Here is an 11,025-nt window from a genome sequence, read left to right on the forward strand (position 1 = left end):
CAAACATTCACTAGACCCTTTTTACACAAGGTTAATTATTTCATAAATACACCCCTAGATGATTAGGATAAAGTCCCTATACTAAGAAATAAGTTTGGAAACAGTTGGATCAAAGAAAATTGCATTTTTTTAGGTTTTTAGAAAGACAACATCGTGGCACGTTGGTTTCCCATCATGGCACGATTTTTCCAGGTTCAGGAAGACTGAAATCCTGATCAAAATCGTGGCATGATGGCCCTGAATCGTGGCACGATTATAGTTTGACAGACAGCCCAGATTTTCAACCTCCATGTTTTCGCGCATAAAAATCAAACCGTTAATCCGTTTTCGATGCCGTTTTCACCTACGTGTTCAAGACACCTAGCCCTATCTTAATGTAAAGAAAAATTCAAGTTTCAACATTCCCAAATTCATTTTCCAAAGCCTTACACAACACTCATTTTTCCAAAACGGTTAACAATTGAATTTTCACCTGAAACCCTCGATTTCTCCCAAACGACTCGACTATCACAACTACAACATAAAAACAGAAATTCCAACAAGTTTAACTCATCCAACCACATATACAACTCAGTCAACAACTTTGTATATCAAATTTCACTTTGGGTCCTCCACATGAACATTTAGCACAACTTCACCAATACAAACAACTTATTTCATAAAATGGAATACCCATATCTAATTCAACAATACTTCATTGAGACATGAATTCAACCATAATTCAACAGCACAATATCTCAATCCAACAATTGAGTAAAACTCATAAGTACCCATTTTCACCAAACCAACAACAACAACTTATTCCACAACAACAAATTATGAATCATGCATACCCAAGCCATGAATTAGCATCCATAACATCACTTAACAACAACAACATCCATTGATCATGAAACTTATCACAGTTCATCAACTACATAGCATAATTCACCAATTGAGCATATTTTCAACACATACCCATTTTTCATACTTTGAACATGTAATTCAACTAACAACAATTCAATTATTCATAACTTCATACATCTAAACATGTCATCATAATTAGAGCACGAATTAAATCATTTATGAACAATTAACCAATTCACCCAATTAAGCACTTTTCATACAAATAATTGAAAATAGAAATAAGTGATTATGATGAATTTTAACCCCCTTACCTTAGTTAGGTTAATCTCTCTAGCTTAGGCTTCAATTTTGCTCCTAGATCTTCTCCCAACCCTTGATTCTTCATGTCCTCTTCTCTCTACCCTTTTCTTCTCTTGCTCCCACTTTCTCTCTCTATTCTCTCAAAAATATCTTATGAATGAAAGTGTGAGGAAATTTCTCAAAAGAGTAGGTTTTTATAGTATGTCTCACAATTGGCCATCAACTTAATGGACTTAACCCATTTCTTTTCACATCAAAATGTTTCTACACATACAACGGTATTTCACTAATAACAGTTAATTAACGGTAAAATGTCACCAACGGTCACTAAACGGTAAAATCTTAATTTTACTCTAGTAACTTTGTAAAACAACGGTTCTCACTAATCACTAAAATTAATTCTCACCAAAACCTATAATTTTACCCGTTCTCACAAAATGACCAAAATACCCATAAGTCCAAAATGACTAAAATACCCTTCCAACACGAAAACCCATGAAAATACACCCAATGATGAATAATCACACACAAGCACATAAAACACATAATAAAAGTAATTAAAATAAATAAAACGAAAAATTGGGCTGTTATACCCATAGCTATCAGACTTGTTACAAAACCCTAATCCCCATTTCGCAGCCATGGATCAGACCACGCCTTAACTTTTGAACTATTCCCTACTCGCCACGCCATCTGAAACCTCAGCTGACCACTACATGTGAAGCATGGATACTATGCCAAACAAAACTCAGGTTATAACCTAGTCTTGCATCAACAAAACTCCCCTTTAGAAAATATCTAACTTTGAAAACTCATGCTATTGTGGTATCTTGGTTGGTTTCTAGCCTCCAAACTTGTATAGATGTCGAAAACCCATACCACCATGTTCCTTTTTAATAGCAATCTTCTCCCATCTTAACCAATTTATTCCTTTTCCATTTTGTCTATTCGACCCCCACCAAAAAGAATTCAACAATTATTGTGTTAATATTTGTAAATTATAAATAGTATTTGATTATAAATAGATATAAATGTTTGTGACTTTCAAATTATATTAAACCCAACAAATCATGTTTATCTTTTTCAATGACACCAATAATATATCAAATATGATATAAATTCTTATTTATTTTAATGACAACAACAATATAACACTATTATAGCAAAATTTGTTTAACGGTGTAACTGAAATAACAAAAAAGATAGTCCGAAATCCTCGGTCCCTTTTTATATAGTATAGATAAACATAGAGTATATATAATATTGTTCCTATTTTAGTGGGGGTAGTTCCTATTTTAATGAGATTTTTTTTACTTAATAATTTCAATAATATCGCAAAAGGATAAAATAATAAATAAAACAATTTAAATGACAAGTAAAATAGGAGGAAAAAGTCAGTCTAAACTCGTGTATTCTCTTTATATATATATATATATGGCTAAAATATGGTTTTGGTCCCTGCAAATATGTCTCGTTTTGGTTTTAGTCCCTGCAAATTTTTTTTGTTGTTTTTGGTCCCTGCAAAATATTTTGTTTTTGGAAATAGTCCCTGCAGGGACTATTTCCAAAAACAAAATATTTTGTAGGGACCTTTTTCAAAATCAAAAGATTTTGCAGGGACTATTTCTCTAATAAATGGTTAAGTCATCATGTGACACGTGTGCAAATTATCACAAAAGTGGAGCCAGGGACCAAAACCAAAATGAGACATATTTGCAGGGACCAAAAACAACAAATTTTTTTTGCAGGGACTAAAACCAAAACGAGGCATATTTGCAGGGACCAAAATCATATTTTAGCCTATATATATATATATATATATATATATATATATATATATAGATACCAGCGAAATGACAGACACATACACACATAGGGATGACAAAACGAGCCAATCCGCCCCCGCCATGCTAGTAACCAGTCTTAAAAGGGGCAAAGCGGACCAACCAAGGATGTAGGGTTAAAAATCTCACCCCGTCCCCTTTCATGGCGATCCGACGGGTTGGCCCATATTGTTTTTTTTTTTAATTATCAATCAAAAACCTCCCAAAATCAATGTAAAAATATATAAATTTAAAGCAATTTAAGAAAATATAAAGATATAACTAATGACTCTGCTAAAATTATGAATATTATCATTCAAAATAAAAGCTTTATGAGTCGCATCATCTAAAAATCCATAATAAATCAATAAAACATCCTAAATAAAAACTTGTTGAGTACCCGATTGACTAACTATAAAAAACACGGGACTAAAACCATAAAACAAAAGTGATTAATTAAATGAATTTTATGGAGGAAAAAATTGAAAATTTCATTGTGATTAATAAATAAAAAAGCGAAAAAGAGAGTTTATTTTATTTTATTTTGATCCAACAAGACAACTCACCCCTTTTTTCGCAGGTTAGACGGGGTGGACACCTTACTAGTGGCGGGTTCAAAATCTAAAACTCATCATGCTAAAAAAGCTAGGTTAAACGCATCAATCTGATATGTCCAAACTCATTTTGTCATCTTTACATACTAATCTTTCCACGTTAATGCGTGTAAATTATGAAATCGATATTAAGTTGTTAAAATATAATGATCTAATTCATAATAGATGATTAAATTTATACATTAATAACTTGGCAATTTAATAGAGTGAAAAATCTTTTTAAAATATTCATAATGTATTTGAGAGTTTTAGTCTAAAGTATAAACCCTCGAGGGAGAAGATAATAGAATTACAGTGAGTGCAGAGTCACAGAGAAATCAGAGGCAGAAAAACCCAAAGGTACTCTTTCTATTTTTTCATATCGTTCTCGTGTTTTCACCACGCGAGCTTTTCATGGTTTCCGAGGATAAGATTAAGAACAGTTTTTGTTTATTAACTCTTTGTCGGCGACATACAAATTTTTTTGCTTAAAGCTTTTTTTTTTTTTGCAGTTTGCCTCGTACAAATTGCAATCATGTCTTGGTGCACCATTGAATCCGATCCCGGTATACCCATTGATTTTTTTGAATTGAAATTATCATTAATGTTGTTTCTAGGGTTTTTATTGCTACATTGATGTTTTTTTTTTCTTTCCTCTTTCTCCCCAGGTGTTTTTACTGAACTTATTCAGCAAATGCAAGTGAAAGGGGTTCAGGTAATCTTGTTGGATATTTTTATTTTATTTTTCCTCGTTGTTTTTAGCTTTTGTGGGGTGTAGTGTTTTTTTTTTTGTTTCCTCTTTGGGATATTTGGGTTTTGTTTGGATTGACTTATTTGCGCTTATCTACTTGCTTTGCGCTTGTCTACTTGCATAACCACTTGTCTGACTGTTTGGGAGAACTTACTAAAATAACTTATTACATGTTCGTAAGCTGTTTTCAGCTTACTTTCGTAAGTTCTCCAAGATAGCTTCTGAAAACAGATTCTGGGTCTGTTTGGTAAGACACATGTTTGAGCTTATAACTTATAAGCTCGTATGACTAAAGATGACCCGTTTGGTAACAGTCATTTGCTCACGAGCTTATAGCTTATTTTTACGGGCTTATAGCGGTTTTTAGTAAGCTAATTCAAGTAGTTGATAGATTATAATTTTAATTAAATATACCCTTTTTATGTCATTTCATATTTATAAGGTAGTTCAACCGCTAATTTTACCAAACACTACAAATTTAATCAGCTTTAAGTTAGCTTATAAGTCATCTGCTATAAGCTGGTTTATCAGCTATCCACTTTTTTACCAAACAGAGCCTAAAGCTTATATGAAAACAATTTAACATTTTATCTTTTGTAATAAAATGAGCTTATACATAAGCACACCTATCATGATAAGTGCTTATGCTATAAGTTGCAAAATAAGCTGTTTATCCAAACAGGGTCTTAATTTGCTTGACATGCTCATTTGGAACTTTTAAAATCAATATTATGGGGATATCTTTTTTGAAGCGTACATTACCATTTTTTTTTTAAACATTTCTAGGTGTTATAATTTGTTATTTATAAGCCTGATTTTGTGAAGTCTTCTTCATAGACTGATGCATCATAACATTCCTAAAGAAAGTAAGTAACCAGTTAGAGAGAAGAGGGAGAGTACTACTAGGGAGAGTGTAAAATGTCCTCTAAAATATATTTGTTTGGAATAAAAGAGGATGTGACTAGGAATAAGACAGGCAAAGGCTGCTTAGTCTCTTTTCAGGTGGTAACCGTCTTGAATCAGTCATGTTCAAAACACCAAAATTAAGAAATAAAACAACCATCCACAACAATTTTTGTTGAAAAGAGACTTCCTTAAAGATGCTGGCATTTCAGTTTAATCAAATTCACCAAATAATTACATAAAATGCACTTTGTCTTTATGAACGAACCATCAGAAACCCCTCTGTAACAAAACACAATGCACTGTGTTCACACAAAGTCCTCAAATATTATCCTGTGGTATTTGAAGTTAAATAAGAGTAAATCTTCAATTTGGTCATAAATTATCACTCTCTACTATTTGTTCTTTGAACTATCGAAAATAATAAACAATCACTAAACTATTCTCAGTTTTTCAAGTTAGTCCCTCGGTTACTTACAAAATAGGACAAAGAGTTATAGTTCATGGACTTGCTTGATAGATTGAGAATAGTTTAGGGCTGTTTATTATATTTCTATTGCCAACAGGCCAAATGAGAGAGGAAGTGACAGTTTACGGACCAAATTTAAGGTTTGCTCTTAGCAATAAAAGGATGCATGTCAGTGTAATATTGTATTAAATCCATAAAGTGGTGGAGTGAAGGAATCTGTTCTGCTGTATCTAAATTTAAATTTTCAACTAAAGGGACGGAGGTGCAAATTGTATAATTTTTTTTCTCATAGCATTGCTATAGACTGGTGATTTCCTTTTCAGATAAGTAAGCATGAACCATAGATAAAAGTAGGGCAACTTGGTCCTATAAGACTCCTTCCATGATGGAGTCTACGGTGAGGTTGGACCCGTTATGTATATGTTGTATGTAGACAGCTTTACGTGGATTTACAAGAGGTTCCCATGAGGCCATAACCTCTTCATCACATAGCTACAGCTATTATTCTTGTGCCAAAGCTCGCCTTCAACCATGAACCATAGATAGAAAATGAAAATTAAGGACCTGTTTGATTTATTTCAGAAAAAATTTCAGTTTATTTCTTGTTTTATTTTAAATCACTAAAGTACCCCTCATTTTTGCTTTGTTTCTTGTTTTGAAATAATTGCCGAGAAATAGTTAAAAAAATAAAATGTTGTTTTCATTGTTTGTTGTAAATGTATGAAAATAGGAAATGAAAGGTGACACTTTTTTGAATAAAAGAGAAATTAAAAAACAAAAAGGCGATACATATTTTCTCGCTGTAAACAGATCCGAAAATGTGGCATTCCTTTCTGTCTACATTCCTTCCATAAAAGCTTGTGCGTGGCAGTTCCTGGGCATGAGTTAAGCACATTGTTGATTGCTATTTCTTGCTGAATCAGAATACAGCTCATTTCATCCAATCTGGGACTGCCACAACCAAATCAGAAAACTATCAGAAAATTATTGATTTTAACTGTTCAACTAGCACAATTTTTTCCTTTTCAATGTAATGCAATCTGTGATCCAGAATACCTCTGTAAATACCAGGGTTCTGTGGGGAATTAGTTTTTCTTTATCCTAGTCCAGTTAGAAATTTTAGTATATGCTACCCACATGCTATTTGTCTTCGCAGGTAGAGGAACTGTATTCATTGGACCCTGACGCTCTCAATAGCCTTAGGTCAGTGTACTATCTCAGTCGGTCTTGAATTTTTTTAATGATGGTTATCTGTTGTGATATTTATTTAATTAGTGAACATTTGTCTGCTCTATATGGTTTCCAAACTCAATTGCAGGCCTGTATACGGATTGATTTTTCTTTTCAAATGGCGCCCAGGAGAAAAGGATGAACGTGCTGTAATCAAAGATCCCAACCCTAACTTATTTTTTGCTAGCCAGGTTATTTTCTTTTAAGACTTAAAAACCAAAATCATCATTGCTGTGTAATTTTTGGTTTAACTAATCTTATGGATTCATTTGTAGGTAATTAATAATGCTTGTGCAACCCAGGCAATCTTGTCTATTCTTCTTAATTCACCGGATGTTGACATTGGTCCAGAGTTGACAAAACTGAAAGAATTTACCAAGAACTTTCCTCCTGAGCTCAAAGGTTTGGCTATCAATAACAGTGACCCCATACGTGCAGCCCATAATAGCTTTGCAAGACCAGAACCTTTTGTCCCTGAAGAGCAAAAGGCTGCTACCAAAGATGATGATGTTTACCACTTTATAAGCTATCTACCTGTTGATGGAGTATTGTATGAGCTTGATGGATTGAAGGAGGGTCCTATCAGCCTTGGCCAGTGTGCTGGTGGGCAAGGTGATATGGAATGGCTGAAGATGGTGCAACCTGTGATCCAGGAACGCATCGAAAGGTATTCACAAAATGAGATAAGGTTTAATCTCCTTGCAATCGTTAAGAACAGGAAAGAGGTGTATACTTCCGAGCTGAAGGAACTTCAAAAGAGAAGGGAGAGGATTTTGCAGCAGCTGTCTGCATCGAAGGCAGAGAGACTGGTAGACAATAGCAGTTCTGATGTACTTAACAATTCTCTCTCTGAAGTGAATGCTGGGATTGAAGCTGCTACTGAGAAGATCTTATTGGAGGAAGAAAAATTCAAAAAATGGAGGACAGAAAATATTCGTAGGAAACACAATTACATACCCTTTTTGTTTAACTTTCTTAAGCTTCTTGCTGAGAAGAAGCAGTTGAAACCCCTCATTGAGAAGGCCAAGCAGAAAACAAGCAGTTCTCGGTGAACAATGGTGTCACTTCATAGATGACTATCGCCATATAGATAATCATGTTGCACTTGATTTTATTTTCGCCACTCTATTGAGTACTGATGCATAACTTTTTTTCTTTTTTTTTTTCCTATCCAAGGTTACTCTGCCTTTTTTAGTATAGAATCATGTTTTCAACTCGTTAGTGAATCGTTCATCTGGATTTATAAGGTAATGCTGAAAATGCAGTTGAGAACACAATATTGAGAACACAGACAAGTAACTTATTAATAAAGCCAATGTTTTATATTTAACTTATAACTGTTATAGATTCTTTGGTTTAAATATAGTCGCAATACGGAAGAGAGAGAGTGAATTGTTTGTTGCACCGGCGAAAAAGCAACTGTCTTTTTCAACACTCTTTCTAACTTTTTAAGTAATCTTTTATTCCGATAAACAAACTAAAAATTGATTTTTTTTTTTTTTTTTTAATTTTTTTTTTTTATAAATAATCTCATCAACATAATCTTTAAATTATTGATTTTTTTTGAAGGATTAAATTATTAAATTTTAAAATCATTTTTTTAATCTGTAACAAATAAGTCACATATTTAAACATGACTCTGGAGTGCGGGCTCATGTTTAGCACACGTTTTTAAAAATGACAGAAATAATATTTCGAGTAAACCTTCATTTGGGTTCCTAAAAGTTCACCTCGTTATCAACCACATCCCTGAATCAATTAAACTAACCAAAAACTCCCCCAATGTTTGTTCCGTTAGTCATCCACGTCCAAAACATTAATTGAACGTTAAGTGTGATGATGTGTTCATTGGAGAGGGACGTGAATGAATGTAATATCCCTCAATTTTCTGGAAAAAATTAACAAGTTCATATATTCATCTTCCTCAATACCCTCCATCTCAAAACATTCCAAAAGACAAAAATAATCCTCCTTTGTTCTCACTTTTCTTCTTCTCTCCTTCATCAAACACACAATCTGCAATCTTAATTTCAAACCCTAGACCCCATTTTTGTCCCCAAGGAAAAAAAAATTAAAGCATTCATTTCGGTTCAAATTCTAATAGACGAGGAAAAAAAATTGGGGTTATTCAAAAAAAGATGAAAAATTAATTCGAAATTTGTTTTGAGATAGTTAGTGTTGATGAAGTTTGAATCTGTGTTGTTGCCACTGTTGATGAAAATTTATTTAGAAATTTTCTGTTGTTGCTCTCTCTGTTTCATCATTTCAGTATGGAGAATTTGTTGTTGTTCTCTCCCTAAACCTGCACAAAATAAGCAGGATAAAAACCAAAAAAACTGCAGCTACACCTTATGAAAAGCGAGCAACAAAAATCAGTAAACAAACACAACCAACTGTAGGCTAAACACGGCCACACAGTTGGACAGTTTGTGTACCTCCCCCAATCCAAACAACTACACCTAAGTGATATTGTTAGAAGTGGGATTTTATAAAGTTTGAGCATGAGTGAATCAATTTTGAATTTTGATTTTGAATATGATCATTTATGGGCATAGGTGTTGGTGAGCATGAGTAGTGTTGGAGAAGATGAAGGAATTGGGGGCATTGAAGAAGATTGAAGAAGATGAAGGCAGAAACATGATTGTTGTCATTTTGGTCCCTCGTCTATGAGTATAACGGAGTTAACACCAAGTTAACGTTTTGGATGCATTTGACTAACGAAACAATAATTGGGGGAGTTTTTGGTTCGTTTCATTGATCTAGAGATGTGCCTGATAGTGAGCAACACTTTCAGAGACCCAAATGAGGGTTTACTCTAATATTTCCCCTCAAACAAAAAAGAAAGAATATATTTTTTTTCTTCAAAAAAATTAGTACCCATATTAACTTCTTAAATACATATTAACTTCCTAAAAAAAACATACGTTCATAAATACCCATACTAATTCTTTAAAAAATCTTGATAAAAAAAAAGTACCGATATTAATTCTTTTTTTTTTTTTACACATCCCAAAAAAATCACAATCACCATTTACTAAGACTATTACTTTTCCACCCTATGACCTTCTCGCATGCCCTATCCAAATTACGAAAATGCCCTTCGGATTTTATAATTCGGAACATCTACGCGTTTTCCGGAATATAAATTCCGGACAACTGCGAAGTATAAAAGTGACCTCACCCCCATTTTTACAGTTTTACAGTTTCACATTCACCATTCACTCTCTCTCTTTACATATCCCAAATTCCGAACACCACAAATCTTGTCCAAATTTGGAGTTTTGTTGCTCAAAAGCACCGCATTTCAACCCTTGTCAACCAGCATGGAAGGAAAGTTCGATTTCTGTACATTTGCATGATTAATTTGGTAGTTTTTATTTTGGAATTCTGCCCGGGTTCAATCCGGATTTTCGTTTCCGGACTGAATTGTTGATGTTCGGAATTTGAAATTCGGACAAACCCAGAATGTTTTTTTGCTTCTGTTATGTGCAGTTTGATTGTGCTGTTTGATTGTGATGATTGATTACCCTAATTTGAATGTTACAGAAGGTTCAACATCTAATACTCGGCGCGTAAGGGAGGCAAGGCATGGTTCCCGTAAGAGAGCGCGTCTAACACCCCGTATTCCCAATTCCCAAAATCAAGAACAACCCTCATGTTAAATCAATTTCAGAATTTACATACACTATAATTATTGAAAGTCAGCCTCACCCTTACCTTAATTTAGATGAACAAAGCTCTACGATCTCTCCGGTTCTTCACTTGGCTATCTTGGCTCTTCTCCCTTTTTCTCCCAAAAGTTTGTTTTTACGTGAAACTGTTTTTCTGACTTCTTAGTTTTCTAATCCCTTAACTTAACTCCCAATTATTTTAATTAAATCCACACAACTTTCCTTATTTCTAATTCAGCCCCTAAACTCCAATTATTTCTAATTCCCACATATTCTAATAAATAATAAAAAAAATACATCATTTAATAAAATACAACACACCACAAAATCAACGTAATTCATATAAGTCATATAAAAGACTTTAAATCACCAAAATAATTAATAATTAAATAGGGCGTTACAACGCGTAGCCAACGACTGGAGGATGAAGGTGGTGTTC

At 33.6% G+C, this 11,025-nt stretch overlaps 1 protein-coding gene across 1 annotated transcript; it reads left to right on the forward strand.

The window, feature by feature from the left end:
* Positions 1-3,763: 3,763 nt before the first annotated feature.
* LOC25484600 (ubiquitin carboxyl-terminal hydrolase 2) lies at positions 3,764-8,245 on the forward strand. Its single transcript, XM_013613459.3, has 6 exons — positions 3,764-3,922; positions 4,075-4,128; positions 4,231-4,277; positions 6,842-6,888; positions 7,004-7,106; positions 7,191-8,245. Exons 2-6 carry the CDS (start codon positions 4,098-4,100, stop codon positions 7,965-7,967), a joined length of 1,005 nt encoding a protein of 334 aa, XP_013468913.1. The 5' UTR covers positions 3,764-3,922; positions 4,075-4,097; the 3' UTR covers positions 7,968-8,245.
* The last annotated feature ends 2,780 nt before the right edge of the window (positions 8,246-11,025 follow it).

This window comes from Medicago truncatula, chromosome 1, assembly GCF_003473485.1.
Source record: "Medicago truncatula cultivar Jemalong A17 chromosome 1, MtrunA17r5.0-ANR, whole genome shotgun sequence".
Taxonomy (NCBI): Eukaryota; Viridiplantae; Streptophyta; class Magnoliopsida; order Fabales; family Fabaceae; genus Medicago; species Medicago truncatula.

What these genes read in the sequence shown, in the direction of transcription:
- LOC25484600 (XM_013613459.3), top strand. Translation starts at nt 4,098, where the DNA reads ATGTCTTGGTGCACCATTGAATCCGATCCCG. An exon ending in CACCATTGAATCCGATCCCG is followed by an intron (nt 4,129 to 4,230) that starts GTATACCCATTG and finishes CTTTCTCCCCAG; the next exon opens with GTGTTTTTACTGAACTTATT. An exon ending in GACGCTCTCAATAGCCTTAG is followed by an intron (nt 6,889 to 7,003) that starts GTCAGTGTACTA and finishes ACTCAATTGCAG; the next exon opens with GCCTGTATACGGATTGATTT.